Here is a 20,078-nt window from a genome sequence, read left to right on the forward strand (position 1 = left end):
CAAATTCAAGGACTGAATGTGCTGACACAGCGTAAGATGGGAGGGCAACGTTTTAGAGGCACTTTACCCACGACGTCCACTTTTACTGATTTGCAGCACAGAGCACTGCTCTGCATCTGGACAAGTGATTGTTCTTGGGATCTTTTTCTTTAGTGAGATAGAGTTTGCATTTCCCAGGCATCTTATCGTCATTTTCGCTCTCTTGCTTAACATGACTTGCTCATTGTTCTGCATGAAATCTCATGTCAAAGGTGGAGAGAGAGACAGTGGACAGTGTCCACAACAACGTTGGTAATTACGACTCGACGTTTGTCCTGCGTAGGCCTAGTCTACGTACATCAAGCAATGCAGGGCATGAAGCAGTAGGTGGCGTCGTAACAAACAAGGAAGACAAAATATCAACTTAACTTCTTTTGTACACAAAATTCAAGCACTTTCAATGACTCATGTTTATTTTTCTCGGAGAAACTTTCAAGGATTTCAAGGATCTGTGTGAACCCTAATTAGAGTCTTGTCTCTCGCTCATCTTTATCTAACATCACTATTCCAGTGTGTGAAGTAGAGGAAGAGGAAGAAGATTTGGAATAAATCTGCCTGCTGTATTTTAACAGTGGAGATTATGTGATAATATTTCCTCAGGTGGTACTTGGTGTAAAAAGTTTGAGAACCACTGATCAAGAGAATATCGTGTACACACACTTTTTCAGCAAGTACAGCCATTGACACACACTTTGTGCTAAGTGTGCTAAGTGTGCTATTAGCCAGAACAAACTATGGATGCGGAGCTTCCACATGACGGGAGGACGCAGCGCAGCCGTCAGGAACTATCCAAACCAGTTACGATGAATCGTCCGACCTCTACGAACAGGACATCATCTGCTGGCTTAAATCTGTGTGACTTTAAGCCTTCAGTCAACTTTGAGTTGCAACCACAGCCTGTGTTTAAATACTGTAACATCATTTACATACGTGCATATTTGCAGAGGTTATGTTCTTTCCTTTTGACGCTTGTGCCAAACAGACGGGTGGAGAGGTGTTACAGCTGAGGGCGAGGAGAACCGTGTTAGCTCGGTGTTTTTTTGTTGGGATTTACTATTTATGTATTTATTTATTTATTAGTCTTCCAAGTGCATTCCACTGACTGTCAGTTCATGAACATGACTATGGCTGCTAATTATTACAGTCACTTCAGCCTCTGGGATATACCTGCATCCAGTAACACACACACACACATTTAAATTACAGTACAACTAAGTAGAATATCAAATTGAAACACAATGCAGTTATTTAATAAAGACAGTGATATGATGAAATACTGCAGTGATGCCTAACAGTCTTTGTTTGTTGAGTACGGCTGCGATGATTAATCGATGAATCGACTACTTTGATAATTGTCAAATGGCTATTCATTGTTTTCTCCTCATTAAAACCAGCTCTGTGATTTTTCAGCGGCTTGAATGTGAATTTATTTTGGTTTCTTTGCTTCATATAACAAAGATATCATTAAACTCTATCATTTCATTTGTAGAGAAACATTTGAGAAAATCATCATTTGGAGGTTTGGAAAACGCATATCAACATTTTTCAACATTTTATGGACCAAGCGATTAATCAAGGAAATAATCGCGGCTGCAGTTGCGAGACTCCAAAGAAATGTGTTTTTTTTGTCATGAAAATGTCAGTTGCAAAAAATTGTTTCGCTGTAGAAATGATGTCTCATATCGCAATATTGCAACATCTGTCAGAAATGTGATTACAATATGATTCTCTTTCTATCACATCATGCAGCCCGACAGTGATAGGATTATTTCAGTTTATTGCAATGTAGATTTTATTACTGCATTCATCTCTAAAGACGAGGACATTTATAACATTAAACAAGACAAAAGAAATCATCGGCATAGACGTGAATTTGTGGTTGTTTGTAGACGTGATGTATTTAAGCAGGAAGCAGCAAGTCACATGAGCATATTGTCAAGGATTTACTCAAACACTGCAGCATCAGTAACAGCAGCAACAACATCCACTGTACACATACAAGGGTAAACGCATAACAGGTGTATTCTGGGTAAATAGAGAAGCTGTGAGGTTGCTCCACCCAAATTACATAGCAGCTACATTGGCAGGAGACGCTGAGCGAGAGTGAGTGCATGTATACACTCTAAAGTTTGTGTGTTTGCTGAGAGCTGTGAAATGATGGTGCGCTATCTCCCACTCTTCCTGCATCCATCTCACCTCTCTGTCCTCGCAGTGACAGGTCCATGTATATGCAGCTGCAGCACATCATTTGTGTAGGGACCCACGTCTCCACCAGCGCTGCGTACCCCCCCCACCACCACCACCACCACCACCACCACCCACGCGTGTCCCTACATATACACATCACCTCTGGTCATTCCCAGCACTTCACAACTGGATGAGCAGCAGTGTGGCCTCCTGGCTCCTGGCTCTGTGACTGACTGCAGGTCTGCAGAGTCAGAGTGAGCCTCACTGTATCTGTGCCATGTTTATTGCTTCTTTCACCTTCACCATAATTGAGTCCCTTCCCCATGCGAAATATGCACCGTCAGACTGGCGGATGTGTGTGTGTGTGTGTGTGTGGGAGCAGGGAGTTGAGTGACAGAATACATAACTCACTTTCATCAATTTTAAGGGGAACCTGATGGTGTGTGTGTGTGTGTGTGTGTGTGTGTGTGTGTGTGTGTGTTCATGTACATCTTGGTAAGAACCAAAAAAGGAGGACTTTGGGGGAAAGTAAGGACATTTTGTTTGGTCCTCACAACTTTTAAGGGCCTTTGGGGGGTTAAGACTTGGTTTAAGGTTAGGTTTAGGTTAAGGGTACGGGTTATGCATTATATCTATCCTCGGTAAAATGTGTGTGTGTGTGTTCTTATACAGTATGGGCCTCATTGTGAGAGTGTCTCACACTCCAGGCTGTCCTAAATGCAGCAACAAAGCATTACAACACCACCAAAACAGAGATAGTCTGCCAAGGGAGTGCCATGATCCCACCCACACCATCTGAGTTCACTGTCGCTGATAACCAACTGTTGAGTAGTGCCCTCAGTCAGATAACTGCCGTGCGGTGTGCCACACGTGATCGCCCCCGCGCTGAGATAGGAAAACAGGCCACAATCACCCAGCACCAACTACAATGGCTGGGGTATGTCATAAGGATGCCCTGACATCGGCTGCCTCGCAGAGTGCTGTCTGACATCAAGGTCAAAGCTCTGATGGAGGGCTGAAGAAGCGCTATAAAGACCAGTTAAAACCTGCGCTACAGAGGTGCAGGATCAAGCCTGAGGTCCTTGAGAACATGGCTGCTGAGCCAAATACCTGGTGGCAGCTATTGTATGTCTAGACGTACTGGAGGAGGAAAGGACAGCCAGGAGACAGCAACAGTTGCTAGTAACACTAACATCACTACCACATACTGTAAATATACCTAACCTGCAATCAAACCTGTGGGTCCAGGATTGGACTCATCAGCCATCAGAAGACTCACTGCTAAAAGACAGAAGTGGACAGCATCACCGGACTCGTGAGGACATTTTATCTGGTCCTCAAAATTTTAAAGGACATATTTATGGGCTAACACCTGGTTTTAGGGTTAGGGTTAGAAATAGGTTTAGGTTAAGGGTTAAGGGGTAGGCATTTAGTTGTGAATGAATGATGTCTATAAGTACCCTCACTAAGAATGCTGGGCGAGAATGTGTGTGTGTGTGTGTGTGTGCGTAACAAAAACTTAGATTCTCAATTCTGCAATTCTCTTTGGAACATTTATGAATTGATGCAGAAAAATCTCTAATTGAGCATTTCATAAAGAAACAGTCGTCAGTGTTTTCCGCGCTTCCTCGCACTGATGTCATGGAATCGTCTCAGAGTTAAATTCATGTTCATCAAAAGAGTTCTTACCAAAGAACCAGAGGACGAGCAGAGCTGTAAATATTGCTTACATTTAAAACTTGAATTCCATCAAAATTGGCTGCATGAGGCACAGAGAAACAGCTGATCACAGCGGGACGTCTTTTACTGTCTCTCTCCTCCTGTACAGTCACAGGTCGGTCCGTCGCAGCCAATGATTGTGTGGTTTTTTAATGTTGTGCCGTAGAAGCGCGAAGCACAGCAGTAAATATTGTTGTACTTTCTGAATGATTTTCCATCAAAATCAGCTGGAGGAGGCGCAGAGAAACAGCTGATCGCCGCAGCGTCTTTGGCTCTCTCCTTCAGCAGGACAGCATGGCTCGACATCGCATGTAACAAATATAAAAGGGCAAAAACCATAACCATGTGTGCTTGGACTCCCACTAACAATAGAATGAATGGCTTCGGTAATGAACACAGCTGGTGGTTATTTTACTCAATTTATGGAAATAGAAGGTAATACAAGAATACACCTGATTAGTTAATAATGGATGAATAAATATGCATGTTTAAAGACACTTCCAACCTACAGTGTAACGTGGTGAGTGGTCAACATTTGTCATTTACCAAATGATTATCATAATCAAATCAAACTGTGAGGTATGTTGATATTACTTAGACCGTTCATGTATACGGGTCGCTGCCTATACACCAGGCTTATCTCTAAATGGAATATTTACATGACGTACACACTGGATTAAAAAAAACTAAAAACGGCAATCTATTTAAAAGATACTGTATATCTCTGTAAGCAAATGACTCCTTGTTGACAATCCATCATGTGTGGGGCTCAGCCAGTCAGAGTCAGGAGTGTGTTTGGCATGACAAAACACACAAGGACAATGACGCATGTGTAAGTGCCTGCATGTGTGAGCAGAATGCTACTGAGGCTCCAGAGCAGACATAACTGTAAAATGGCCAATATGCAATGAAAAGGCCTGGGAGAAAGAGGTGAGTCATGATCTATAATGGATAAGTGCGATACGAAGCAGCGGAGGTTCGGGAAAAAGGCAGATGAGAAAAGAGCGGAGTGATGAAGTGCATGTGAGTGAATGAGTGACTGCATGATCAAAAAAGATTAATGGGACGTGGTCAGGGGAGTTTAATATGGAAGAACTAAATTCTGCTTTGCTGCAAATAACAGGGATATAAAAAGTTATGCACAGGCTTCAGGAGAATTAAAGGAGTCCGATGAGGAGAAGATATAGGGTTAGTTAGAATTGTCACAGGGGCACAAGAAGGTGAGAAGGAGATGAATGAAGATGGCTGGGAGGACTGCACAGTGCATATATTGTGAAAATAAGCCCCCCCACACCACCACCTTCAGAGCATTGCAGTGCCCTGTGAGTAAGTAAAAAAAGCACAGAGCAGGAAAGAACGTAAATCTGGGGGTATAGAGTTAAAAAAGAAAGACAATAAGCAATTCACTATCAAAGCAAAAGGAGATGGAAGAAGGAAGTGTAACTTATTCAGAGAGAACAGTGACAGCAGCCAGGAGAAAACAAAAATAATATCAGAGATGAATTGATGTGACGTGTGTAGATGGAAAAATAGAGTGAGGAAAATATAGAGAGTAGACAATACAGGAGGGGAAAAAAAACATTTTGTCTATGCAAATGAGAGAGCAGGCACTCAGGCATTCAGCCTGGGCTCTGTAAATCTTTTCTCTCACCTCCCCTCGTTGCCTACTTCTCCATACCTGGTCCTCACATCCATACAGCCTGTGGCTACAGTAAGAGACAGGACATAGGTTGATAGGAAGAGGATACAGGCACAGAGTGGAGGCAGCAGGGGAGGCAGGAGGATGCCAAACATCCATCACTGAGTGATCCTGGCAGTGAAATATCTCCTGCCCACTTCCCTTGACCAAAATATGCCTTTTGTCATATACTGATTATCCCTGTCACTGTAAACTCACAGTAACAGTAACAGAGAAGGAAGATTCATGTGCACCTGGAGCAATGATGTCAATGATGTATAAAAAGACCAAAGTGTATGATATGCAAAACAATCACTAAAGACTAATCATACAATAATCCAGTTGCAAACTAGTTTTGTAAATCACACCAAATTGCCATGTGATCAGTATATATATATATATATATGTATATATATATATATATATATATATATATATATACATACATATATATATATATATATATATATATATATATATATATACATATATACAGTATATATTCGACGAAATAAACAGTATCGATTCTGATATAACTATACAAGGCTGATAGAGCCTTGTAAGGCAGCAAGTGCTGTGATGGTAGTCTTGAGACATGAACATCACCTAAGGAACAGTGTGGAATAGATTAGATTAGATCACACTTTATTGATCCCTCAGCGGTGAAATTCACTTGTTAAAGTTAAAGCCAGAGGGTGGCAGCAGAGGTCAACTGACATGACGCAGGGCATAGCTCCTGTGAACAATACAGTCATTAGGGCTGTCAAGATAATCGAATAGATCCGACATGTCCAAAGTCCGGCCCTCGGTCTGATTTTGTAGGCGTAGCTTCGCTTTTTAATGTATTATTTATGGCCAGGGATGAACTGTCACAGAATATCAACCTTCAGTCACATGTCATCCCCATTAACTCAGCTGGTAAGGAGTTGACACCCCTGGCATGGATGAAATATCGTAGTTTGGAGGGGACTATCGGAGACGAAGACAAGATTCCCCACTTTAGTGTATGACGTTAACTCATATGAAGACATCTTGTGTCACCTCCTCTTAGACTGGCATTGCACTGCGTCTACTAGTACTGCTCTCTACCGCAACTCAACTCTAATTACTCTATTTAACTGTACCCCAATATCTTATCATGGCCCCTGTATCATGATATCATAAGGTTGTAGTTTTTGTGACATAGGCTATATTCCATATTCAAAACTGAAGAGAATTACATTCAAGCAAAATCACACAGGAGTTTATTATGGCACAACACCAACACTGGGGAAAGGTGCCTGTGCTTTGAGCCCCTTCATGCGCTCTGTACTCCATTTCCGCAGAGCGTTGCTATGCATTTCTAATTGCTCGTGGTTCCATTCATACCAAATAGAGGGTCTGCTTTAGTTCCACACAAAGCAGATTCAAGCTCACAATGGCAATTTCACACCAGGAGTTCACTCCTATGTTCTTCAGCGGCACACGTTTGGGTACAGCTTCTTTGTTCTCGTCTTCTTTGACCAAAACGAGACTGTGCCACCAACTAGACTGGAAGATGTTGAGCATGTGTACTTGGCACGCCAAGTCATGCCTTACTGGCATCCCAGTACTGCTTCAAAATGTCTGTTGCCCATTTAATGTCATGCTAATTACAACCTGCTGCATCCACGGTAGCTTCTAATACTACTTAGCTGCATGTTTGGCTGTCTGCCATTCAAATTAAAGGTTGAGGGAACAGATGTGACGTAACCTTCAAAATGACCCACATATCACCCATGTGCATGAATGCATGCAGGTGCTAGGGCGGCACTATGATATGACCACAAATAGCACTACACCTCGGGATCATGGAGAGTACGAACAATAAGACACTAAATCACTGCTGAGACCCTTGAACCGACTGAACACTGCGGGAGAATTTAGAGTAAGAAATCATTGCGTGAAAGAAAGACAGATGGGGCATTAAAGAGCAAGGTGCCACAAAAGGCAGGGAGAAGAGAACCAGCGAAGAACAGAGAAGGCAGAGAAAGAAAGCGGTGCTGCATGGACTATAAAGCTGTGCACTTGTGAATATGTTTGTGTGCTTGGAACACAATCACCTGGTGTGTGTCCCTGTTTGTCTACAATATCCTCAGGAAGCATATAAAAAGGAGGCCAGTGAGAGAACATGGCATTTAAAAAGCACAGAGGACGCAGCAGTAAATAAGTTTGGAAACTTGAAAAGGTCTCAATAGTCTCCTGAGTGTGGCGTAATGTTTGTAATCATGCATATGCAAATTTGTGCATGGGCACAAGCTAACCTACCAATCTTTCTGTCTGCTTTACGCAGATTTTAGTGCTTTTTTGTACCACAGCCAGCGATGTGTACATCAGTCATCACTTGGGATCAACCTGCTTTTTAATTATCAATGGTTTGTTTGTTTTTAATTTTCCCCATAAGCTCATAAATCGACTTCCCACCAGTACAACTCAAATCCATCGCCTTGGCAAATAAGATTCAGTTATAAATGCATATACAAGTGCTGTCACAAAACTAAATCTGACCCCCAATTAATTGCCTTCATAAGTTTGATATACACAACAGTGCTTATGAAGTATGCATAACAAATGTAGTCTTGGCATCACAATGTTGTTAAAAGTATTTTCACTGCGCACCATACATACCCCAGAGGTCTGTTGTTTTCTAATGAGCTGGCAAAGTTTTTCATTATTAAAATTGGTCCGTCTACTTAATCATAGTTAATGAAACCTGTGGGTACTCACCAGGTACTTCTTCATTATGATCAATCTGGAGTAGCAGACTCACTAGAATGGTCGAGTCAGCCTTAATTTCCTGCCTTACAAAGCACACAAAGGCTTTGCTTCACACTGTAGTATTCAGATATAAGCAAAAATTCATGTTACTTTTGAGCTTACCCAGATTAACCACGTGCTGAGTCTGGGACAACAAGCCTCGTGCTGATTGGACAAGCAGATGGTGAAAGGGTAGCAGTGGCAAACTTTGAATGCAGTAATTATTAAAATTAGAATTTAGTAGAATATTTGCAACTGGAAAAAGTGGTTTAGTAGTTTTGGTACACTTCTGGACATTCTCTGGATATTGTCCAGAGAGCTTGTATCTATGAGCACAAATGTCCCCAGTCACCCCAGACAGTTACCTCGTCTAATCCTGGGATAATAATGAGGGCACGACACAGCAGGAGAAGTTCTGGATGGTGTTCTGCCTCCGAAACCTTCAGAGATTCTCCAGCTGTTGTGAACGCAACTCAGCCAGACAACCTCCCGCTGCACTCATCACATGTGAGCGTCAAATGTTTGGAGGACGCCCAGACACAATCCTCCAAACATTATCCAGAGTTAATGTCTGAAAACTGCTAATGTCTTTATTTAATCACCGAATGAAAGATTTTATTTCCAAACAAATCAAGATGGATCAGACATTCAGAAAATTGGAAACTTGACTAAAACAGCCAACAGATTTGCTCTGATAAGGCGAGGACAGATGGCAGCTGTCTTGCCCTTTGGGAAGAGAAAAATAATCAAGAATGAAAGCACATTCCCCCACAGCTTTCTTTTATTAGTTTCTCTTGCAATAAAGTATGTTACTGTACATGCAGTCAGGAGGCGATATCGTGCTGTGTGTACTGCACTGCACAGACTGCAGGCACAGAATCAACTCGTCGTCCATAGCTACATGGTCCACAAAAGCTAAAATTACTCTGGTACCGAGCACAGAACCCCACTGGCCTCTGCAAGCTGCTCCACAGTTCAATTCACCGGTATGGCCCAGCAGGGAACAGTTGCTATGAACCACCGTTTCTCCCTAACTGTGTGCAGTGCCCAAGGCCTGTGTGAAGCTCACTTGCTATCACAGACTGCATGGCTGTTCCACTCCTCCACTGCAACGGGCAGGAAGAAAAAAGAGAGTCCTTCTGTGGGCCGCGATAACATTATTCACCGACCAGATGGACACAGAGATAGGAACATGTCTGTGGACATGAGTTAAAGCATCGCTTCAATCTGCTGGTGCACTTTATGTGGAGTGAGGAGAGACGGGCTGTACCTGTTAACGGCCATAAGGTGAATCTGCAGTCACGCACTTAAATGCCCCTTCAATCGCTTGAGGGAAAAATGAATCCTGGGGGAGAATGAGCCACAGCTTTCCCTCAAGGTCACTGGTGCTTGGCCACTTTTTTAAGTGGACTTGCCAACTGTAACAATCTCTGCAGAAACAATCACAGCACCAATCCAATTTGGCCTGGCGTCTTTCCTTTTCTCTCCCTCAGTGCAGACGGCTGCATAGCCCCTACTGTTGTTTTGCCCAGCTGAAAGCAGAGGATGAATTGATGACCTTATGAATCTCAAAAGAACCCAGAAAATCTCGTCCCAGAACATTACGCATGACCACAGGCCTGTTCCCGCTCAATTTCTTCCTTTTCTTTCTCCTTGCTTTGTCTATCTCACGTATTCCTGCCTACAAGGGCATGGTGGTGCTTGAGAGCCGCCAACTTTTCAAGGATTGTTTTCATATGCTGGTAATTAATTGTGTCTAATTAATGGTTGTTTACAGTTTGCTAATGAAGTGGATGAAAGCTTACTACTTCTGATGTTAAGGCTCTTGTCTTTGGCCCTCAAAAAAGATAAAGGAGAGAATAGACAGATAGAGACAAGCTGCAGGGAGCGAGGGAGTGCATCGGGGAAGTATAACAGAAGCTGCAGTTGATTTTTTTTTTAGTAGCTGTGTCAACAATCTCCTGGCACCTGTTCAAAATGGAGCTGGGTAATCAGAGTTTGATCTATTGACAGCTGCTGTTATCGCTTGTCTTTTGACTAGAAATAGCATGAACTTCTTCAAGGATGTACAGTGGTTTTCTGAAACATTTGCAAAGACGTGATCATGTTTTAGACTGTGACAGATCTTTGATTGACATTGTCCTGAATGATCTGATCTAGCCTGGGTGAACCCAGGCCGAGTGTTGCTCTGCAGACACACGTGGCAAGGACGCCATTTTGGCCAACTTCAGAATCTCATAAAAAAAGAGAACCAATCATGAACGGGTTCTTTCTCCTGGCTAGAGGCGGAGTAAACATGGCAGCCACCAGATAGCAGCTGCCTTACGACACGGCTGTTGCTTCCACTTGAAGCGACTTGCTCCTTTGAGCTCCCTGTGGCCAAATTTGTCTATTACTGGATAGCCATTGCTCCTTGAAAACAAGCTTGTTTATTGATGTTTCTGTCACTCTGAATACATCATCCAGATCACTGGTGTGATTGGTTGAAGGTCTGTTCAATTACGTAAAGAGGCATTTTGATCTACATGCGTTGGTCACTATTCTTGGGAGGTGGCTACACCCTTTCCAGACTCATACTCAATCTTAAATGAGAGTGAGATGCAGTCTGGTGTTAGCCAGGCTCAATCCGATCACAAGCAGACAGTCCAAACGTACCTAATATGACCAGAATTGCGATCATGAAAACCACAAATCTTCACCATAAGACAATGTCCCTCCTTTTTCTTTCTCAAAATATGTGTCAGTACAATAGAGTAGATGAGTGCATTCTAACAAACATGCTATTACTGACGCTTCTGTAGCCACTGCTACCGACAGTAGCAATTTATGTATGCAAGAGGTGGTGTTAACACAAATGAATTTGCCACTCGAGGGAGAGATGTTTTGAGAGTTTTCTGAGATAGAAAACTCACCTGAGACCTCTTTAGCAGTGTTGTGTCCGCCTTCTGAAAATTTCCATCTGATTTCCCCGCAGATAGTGCACTGCATTGACTGGTAATTTTCAGCATTCAACAATCTCATCATGGTGAATCTATCAATGGTGATGATACGATGAGGGATTTGGTGGCAGTGTATGTGTGTGGGTGTTTAAATCCCTGAACCAGAGCGCCATGTCGCTTCGCTGAAAGTGGGAGGGCTCTCCATGAACTGCTGGAAAAACAATTTCAAAACTTGTTTGCTTGTGTCTGCGAGTGTGTGCTCATAGTGTGACCTCATCGATCATGACACTTTGGTTCTCTGGAGTGGTCACCTCCACGGTGCATGCCCTTGCTCGCTGTTTATCTTTAAGCATCACCATCCATCTCTCAGGCCCCCCCCATCCCTTTCTACACCAGCATATCCGTTTGAAAAGTACCAATACTACCTGAAAACGTAGATCAGGTGAGCATTTAGGTACACAGCATTCACAAGCAGGTGTAAACAGGAATGATCTCCTCTGCATTTGTTCTCTTCACAGGAAATAACAAAAGTTTTTGTAAGTTTTCAAACTAAAAGGCTGGACGGGAACCAGGTTCAGAGTAGTGTCGATGTAGCCTTGGTCCCACCGTCCCTGTTTCTTCTTCAGTTCATTCGGCTCGCTAAATCTGTCATTTGCTGCAGCAGGGGTTGCCGTCACTCCTTCTCTCCCTTGTCTTTCTTTTGGTTACATGTACAAGCCTCAATTTTAGAGCTGAAATCCTGCAATCATTCACTCATTTGTTAGACTCTTCACTGTCTGACTTTCTCTTCTGCTCTGCTCCTGCCTGCTTCACTGGTCTGTGACGCATGCCCCTGGCACTTTACCTCCCTTCCTCGCTCTCTTCCTTCACTCTTTTATACACTGTGCAGCCAGCCATCTCTCTCTCTCTCTCTTTTACTCTACAGTACCTCTCCGACCTCATCAGTCCCTCAGTGCCCTGGCTAAGCCTGGTCACTCTTCATCAGCTGGCCTTCACTGGACACACGGACCTCTCAAGGCTAAATGTAAATGTGGTTTGGTTGGCGACGTCTGGACTTGACAGTTTCACCTGGTTTCTACGTCCCTTACTGATCCTCCCTTCTCCTGGACAAGCACCTTATTACCAGGTGTCCACTCCACCTCTTGTCTCTACTCCCACATCATCATCTACATCATCTTCCAGATGGGATATGTTTTATCCCCTCAGCTGTCAGTAGAAAGATTCCAGCTTTCCCGTTTTAGGCACTTGCCCTTTTCAGCCCAATCAGCCCCTTTCATCCAATCACGGCTGGTGAGGGCTCAATTGCAGTGTCTGAGTGGGGGATAATCACCTTGGTTACCACGTTACCAAGTTACCATGCTGTCTGGCCCTGTTAGCATCGCACCCTGCAGGAGTTGCGAAGACAGGTAACAAAGTAGCAGCGGAGGGGTTTAAACAGGCCCTGGGCCAAGCAGGGGGTACAAACATTTACTCTTTGTCATGGATACGGTGTCACCAGTAGTGAAGAATTCTCACCCCATGGCAGTGTTTTAATGTTTTTTTTCCTCACTCTGAATCCTGTCTTTCACCCCCTGCCTATGTTCCCTGTCCACAATTCAACAGTGACTGGCTTCGCACAAAAGTCCACCTTGTACCCCAAAGAATACATAGCAACTCCCCCCCCTGTGTGTATTGCCAAGAAGTGGTGCTAAGAGAATCACTGTTTAGTGATTTTTCCACTCCCGTGGCAAAGACAAATTATGAGAGGGGTCAGCGACTGAAGAAAAGCTGCTGGCTCAGGGGACATCAGGTCACAGTGTGGGAAGCTGCACCCAAGGGGGGCGTTCTGCTTTTGTACCGAGCCAATCAGATTGGATGGAGCCAGAGAACGCTTGATTGATTGGCAGGATTTGCATGCCAGCAAATGGAGGAGATGTCCTTGGCATCCAAGTCAGCATTAACAAAAAAAAACTTCAGCAGCAAAGTTGATGAAACGCCAGTTGTTCTCAGAGAGAGAGAGAGAGAGAGAGAGAGAAAGAGAGAGAGACACATAAGGACAACATAGATCACCATTATGATAATCACAAGCGGCAATGTCTGGGGAATAGTAATGGGAAGGAGATGAGGTGGCAGCCATAAAGAGTGTTTCTGCATTAGCACCGGCCTGATTAGACTGACAAAAAGTTTCACTAATGGACAATTAAACAAATGGTCAAATGAGATATAAGGCTTCAATTACCAATTGGTGTATCTTTCTGCCCCTTTTGAGCAGAGTGCCTCATGTTTCCTCGATGAACCTCAGCGTGAGGACAAAAGTGAAACAAAGAGCTGCACACGGGATGTGACATGTGATGGCCTCGTCATGTGACGTACCCTTCAAGAGGAAACTAAATGACCTTATTTCACATAATTTCTACTGAAGCAAGTGTAAATATAAATTGCTCTCTGGACCCGGTCTATAACACTGGAGGGGGTTATTGAGATGCAATCAAAGCATGAAACAACAGCAGTTCAAAACAAGGAGTTATGGATTGCACTGAAGACTCGGGGCAGATGAGGAGATAATTACTGTAAAATACATCACCTGTGCTGAACGGTAAGGCTAGGAACTTCTTCTGCTTCTGAGTAATGGACCTATAAAAGCCTGAGGGAGAATAAGAACCAGCCCACACTAAGCTCTGTAACTCTTTCAGTCGTCACTTGCCCAAGAAGCGACACAGTCCAATTTGTTTATGGAGCTTATGCTGAGGCAGTTGTTGAGCTGAGATAGCGGGCCACCGTGTCAGGACCCTCTACGACTGCATCATTTCATCAAACAGGGTCATGCACGACAGCGAGCAGGCAGCATTTTAAAAGAAATAAATGAAAATTCTCTTGTGTTGACAGGCATGCCAGGACTGTGTGCCATGTTCAGGTTGTCCAATTATTCAGATCTACAAAAGATGAGGAATCACATAAAAAGAATGTAATACTGAAATCTGATTGTGTGCCGGGCTAAAATTTACACCATGAACCCGGAGATGGCAGGGCAGGGAGGTAGGATGGAAGGCCTAGCTCGGTTTTAATTAAATTGCCCACAAGTTTATTTTATCTGGGGGTGAATTACCCTCCCGGGATAAATCTCGGCCAACTGAGAAGACGTTTTCAGTGTCAGGGCGACCAACTTTGAATATGAAGACCCACTTTTTTATAGATGACAATACTGAAAGACCATTTCTGTAACACCTAATATTATTCTTGATTAGTTCAACCAGACTTTTCAAAGACATTATTTGAGGCGATATATCATAAATTGTACAACTTTATTGTATGAATGTGGAATTGAAAATGAAACCTAATAATCACATTTAGATGGAGTTAACATGATGCTTATATAGACATTGATCATATATACATTGTACTTACACATTGCTAGTGTGAAAGACGGAGTAGCTGGCTTCATTTTAAATATTGTAGTCTATTTTTCCACTTTGCAATAATATAAAATAGTTGGTTGACTTAATGTTCTTTGCTTTTCTTTTGTAAAAATAGTAAGTGATAGTTTGATTTGCAGAACTGTAGGACAAGACTTTTCTTTAGCTGGGCAGCAGACATATTTATTGGATTATTATTATGGCAGAGACTGCATGTGACTATGTTGGAAAATGAACATGCTCCTTTGTGGTTCAGAGGTGTACTGCAGACATAAATCAATAGGTTCCAAAAAAAAAGTCTGCTAATTTATACAGCGACCAAACACAAAAACCTCCTGTGGGTCCCAAACCCAGTCTCGAGGAAGAACCGCATTTGAGAACAAAGATGTAGAAATAGCAAAGTCAGCACTATGTGGAAGAAAGTGACAAGGCAATGTCAAGTCTGCTATAATGCAAACTGCATCTGACGAGCATCAAAAATAGCAACTGGGATCTGAGGAAGTCTTGCATAAGCAGTCCTATTCCTCCGTCTCACAGAAACTCTAACGCGCTACATAAGCCGTCTATAGGTGAGGTGTATATGCACTTGTGTGTTTCCACCTATGTGTTTGATGATGTGGGTCTAAATTTCGTTTTGTGTATACAGCATTTTCCTTGATGTTTGTGTTTACACGCGAGGCTTCCCTCTCAGACTCCCAGTGATTTATGCATGGCCTCAGTGTTTCTCTGTGGTGTGTGTGTGTGTGTGTAGCTGTGTGCGCTTGCACACATATACCAGCTATAATTGGTATTCAAATCCCCTCCCACAAGTACGTCCGACTGCTGCCGTTTTTCAACCGCCAGAGCCCCCAGCCAAGGTCCAAACAGAATGATGGCAAACAAGCTCAAACGGATGACTCTCATTGCACACGTTCAAATAAACAAATGGCGGTGATTTAATGTGCACGGCGATAAGGCAGGTGGTAATGGGAGGCATGAGAAGGATGGGAAGGAGGCGGAGGAATGTTAATGATGGAGGGACGCATGGTGGCCGCTGAGGGTTGGTCAGCGGAGATGGAGTTTAACATCATTTGTTACTGTATGTAGACGGTTTGTGTTGGACTCACAGCTGCCATGGATCAGCCACCCCTACTAAGCCATGCACACGCCGTGTGTGTGTGTGTGTGTGTGTGCACACAGCGTGCACGTCAGTCCCTCAGGCCTGCCCATCAGACACACTGTGAAGTCTTTCTGCCTTTCTTCTCCCACTCCTTCACCCTCCCTGGCTCTTTCCCGTCTTTCATATTCCCTCCATCTCTCCATTGTGCCGTCTCTCCTTGGTTTGACAAAGGAGGGCCGAGACTCCCAGCCTCGCCGTCATCACAGCACCCTCTAAATCTATCTGTCCGCTCATCCGTCTATCTGCCAAATCAATCTGTCCATCTCTATTCTAGCCTAATAACAACCGCCATCCTTTATGTCCTCCCACTTTTTGTTCTCCATTTTCCTCTCCTCTTAATTGGATTTGACAAGTTTCGTTTCATGGGAAAATGGACGGAGACATGATTATTATTTATGAGTATTGCGATAGTTTGGGTCTTTTGAATTGCGGTTGTTTGAGGTACTGACACATTGTCAGCACTTAGTGCTTCTCAGTGAAAATAGGCTGCCAGCAGGGTCACACAGAAGCACAGAGGATCACCTCGTAAAAGTCTATGTTATAATCCATGACACTGACGTTTCTATACTGCTCACTCACCGACACCAAATGCCATGGAGAAAATCTGTGTTTTGAGCTGCTGGTCTAATGGTGCCTCGTTTTCTAACACTGTGTCAGGATTTCGAATAGTTAAGTCACAAAATAACAAACATGAACTTGCTGTTGGAGACAGTAGTGTATCAGCAACGTCTGAGTGTCGTGGTGTAAAATTGTGGATTTATTCTGTGGACCGAATCTGTGGGAGAGTGAGACGTTACAAAGCAACACTAACGTCAGCGTCGGGCTGAGAAGGGCTGTGTAACAGCAATTTAACGTGGCAAAAGAACATATTCTTAACATAGAGAGTTACGCTGATGTTGATTTTATTAGGGGAGGCTTTTATTAAGAGGCTCTAATCTGTTTTAAGTTTTGTCTCCAGTAGCATGAGAAGCAATCGTCCGTGTCTCAAGCTGGTCCTCAACACAGCAGGGTGTTGTGCAGGCAGTGCTAGAACACAAAAAAACTGAATTCCCCCTTTAATACTGTGCGGTCAGAATCAAACCATCTATAGTCCTCCTCCTCCTCCTCCATCTCTGCCTTCAACACCCCTCCACCCCCTTGGCCTCCTGTCTTCCCTGGCCCCTGTCAGTGGCAGGATTAATGACAGTGATCAGTGAGCAGCCCCCAGCAGAGGCTGCCTGCAGCCCAGGCAAAAACCAGCACTGAGAAGAGCACACGGGGCAAAGCACACTGACGCTGCATGCAAGCATACACATATATATATATATATATATATATATATATATATATATATATATATATGTATATATAAACAGTATAAATAAATGGGCTGCACTCAGTTATCCACTTTAACTAACATACAAACACGTACTCATCCAAGCATACAAATGATCCATACATTGTTCCCGAACAGACGTAAGCACAGGAGAAGAAATCAATACAGAGGCCATGTAGAGGTTGGTGTCAGAGCAGCCAGAAGAATGGTTATGGAGTAAAGTAGCATTCCTTACAGGCTACAGAAAACACCGTTACAGCTACAGCGCAGCACAGTTCTGACTGTGACAACACACTTAACCCTTTCAGAGCGTGAGGACAGTGTAAACAAAGCAACAACAACAACAATCAGACACAAGCAGTGAGGCAACATGAGTGTGCACGTCCTTGTTAGTCGCTACTGTTTGGTCAGGGTCACTGAGGCTTTGGGAGGAATTTAATGAGGTTTGTTATGAGTCTGCATTACAGCACCAACCCACACACACACACACACACACACACACAGGTTTGCACAGCTATCCTTTGAAGCACATGCATTGACTTCCATTGATTTGGACAGCATACACAAATCATACAATCCCAGTTATCATTAACCCTAACTGCAATTCAAATCTTTACCAGTTCCTCAGACATTAGGTTCTGCCTCATTTGGAACCAGGTTTTGTTGGTCTCCATGAAGACTACTGGTTCTGATAAGGTCAGTGTTTATGCCATAAAAAGGTCCTAAAAGGATCACAAATACAAGAACACACACTCAAGCAGATCTCACACAACACCAACATGGAGCTGAGGACATTCAGAGTTATGACTGAGCCGAAACCCAATCCCCATTCTGCAGCAAATCCATGACTAGTGTTATATTGTCCGTGACATAATAGCTGGTTTCCATCAGCCTGTTTTTATGCACATTGTCGATTTGTGCATAAATGGAAACATAGAAAAGAAAAAGAAAAAAACATCTTGAAATATCACATACTTTTTTTTTTTACTACGCTTAAGGGAGGTGGAAAATGTGAAGTATCCATAAAGAAATAAGTGCGAAGGAGCGAATGAAGCCTGTGTCACTACAAAATGTCATAAAAAACAATGTGTGTGGACTAATAAGGAAACAACACAACACTGTTTAAATATTACTACAATAATTGATGTAGGTCGCAACAAAATGGGACGACTTATTATTTATGTCACCAAGCTGCACCTTCTTCTGTGAGGATAATTTACATAATTGACATTGCATTCTATTGGAGAAGACCCACAACTACCCATTGAGACCATTAAATGTTGTGACATTAAAGACGCCAGCCACTAAGGGGGCCACATGCAGTGTGCTCCTGCAGTGCCAGTCCCAAGCCCCGGATAATCTAGTATACAAACCTCTGCCAAATCAAACATGCAGATCACTGTGAACAGTACTGACTTGAGGACACAAAGGACAGGGCAAGATGATCCGCTGTGGCGACCCCCGAAAGATGAAGACATTTTTTTACATTATCAAAAGACTCAAAAATGATCATTCTGGGACCAGCAGGAGTCTGTGGCAGTGACCCAGACTTAAAACGTTGCACCACCTACTGCTCATATCAAGTAAGAGTAACACTCAATATCTGCCAAACGGCATTGGATGGAATTACACGTCTAAAATGTGGATGCATCTTTATGTAAAGTAGGTTATATACGGAGGAGAGATGCTGTGGGAACTGTCCCAGACTGAGATGATCCAGAGAGGAGGGAGAACATCAGAAGCAACACAAAGCACTGCAGGTGCCATTAGAGCCTCCTTGTGTGGGGAATCATGGTCTGACGTTATTGTGTGTGATAAGGTGAGGTCTCAGAGGTGCTTTCTGCTCGTGTGGAATATGAAAACAGACACAGATAGATGACATGTGCTGAGTCTGCTCCACTGCGTGCATTTGTTATGTGGCTGTGACATGAGCTCTCCATGCGCACGCACGCACACACACACACACACACACACACTAAACGTTAAGACCACATGACGACAGTTACGATAACAACCCTTTCACTTTCGTTGTCACTTTTGTTAAAATGTCTTTCACCCATGTGTCACTTGCAGAAGTGGTCTAAATAATGACTCATATCCGAACAGCCAAACGGATGTGGACACTGTTTTGGGTTCTTGTTTTCGTTGCGCTAAAGGAAAGTGATTTGAGCAGCAGTGGACACTAAGTGCACACAGTGCAGGACGTCTGCAAACTGAAATGTCAGCACGTGCAAATATTGTCCCGCCGCTGCGCGCTCACACATCTCTGCCCAGCATGACAGCTGCTGAAGATTTGTGCTTGAATCCCGGTGTTTGCAAACTTGCACCACAAAACCACAACAACACAACACAACATAACACAACATAACCCATCAGCAGCTGCAGCAGCAGCAGCAGCTGATCACTCTTCACATTCACATCACACTCTTCCACTCTGTCCGCTCGAGCCTTACCAGTGCGCACCAGGCAGGCGACGGTGATCACGGCGAGAGGGACGCAGTAGTTCCACACGTTCGCGAGAGCCATCGCTGTGGTTATTCCTCCTCGTCGTCGTTCTCCTCCTGTGGGGATGTTTCTCAGTCAGTATTCCTCTTCTGTAGGGGGGAAATCACAGTGACATGAACCCGCAGGTTCACTCTCCCACTGTGCGGTCAGAGCGTCCGTGTGTCTTTCTCCGTGTGTGTTTGTGTGCTTGTCTTGCGCGACTGTGCGTGAAAGACTGTGAGTGTGTTTTCCCTCCTGCGCTCCGTGCGTAAAGCTGCTGCTCCCAGTTCCTTCCCACACACACACACACACACACACCCACTTTCACTCTCTCTCTCTCTCTCTGTGTGAGAGTGTGTGTTTGAGCCTGACTGCGACGGCTTAGCCGGTT

The 20,078-nt window shown here is 43.7% G+C and overlaps 1 protein-coding gene across 1 annotated transcript in view; it reads right to left on the reverse strand.

Moving 5' to 3' along the window:
- Nucleotides 1-20,078, reverse strand: part of cadm4 (cell adhesion molecule 4) — a 242,084-nt gene extending 222,006 nt beyond the window's left edge. The window contains exon 1 of the mRNA XM_058647554.1: nucleotides 19,657-20,078. Coding sequence (XP_058503537.1) covers nucleotides 19,657-19,729 — 73 coding nt within the window. The 5' untranslated portion in view covers nucleotides 19,730-20,078. The remainder of the gene's footprint in view (nucleotides 1-19,656) is intronic.

Source organism: Solea solea, chromosome 13, assembly GCF_958295425.1.
Source record: "Solea solea chromosome 13, fSolSol10.1, whole genome shotgun sequence".
Taxonomy (NCBI): Eukaryota; Metazoa; Chordata; class Actinopteri; order Pleuronectiformes; family Soleidae; genus Solea; species Solea solea.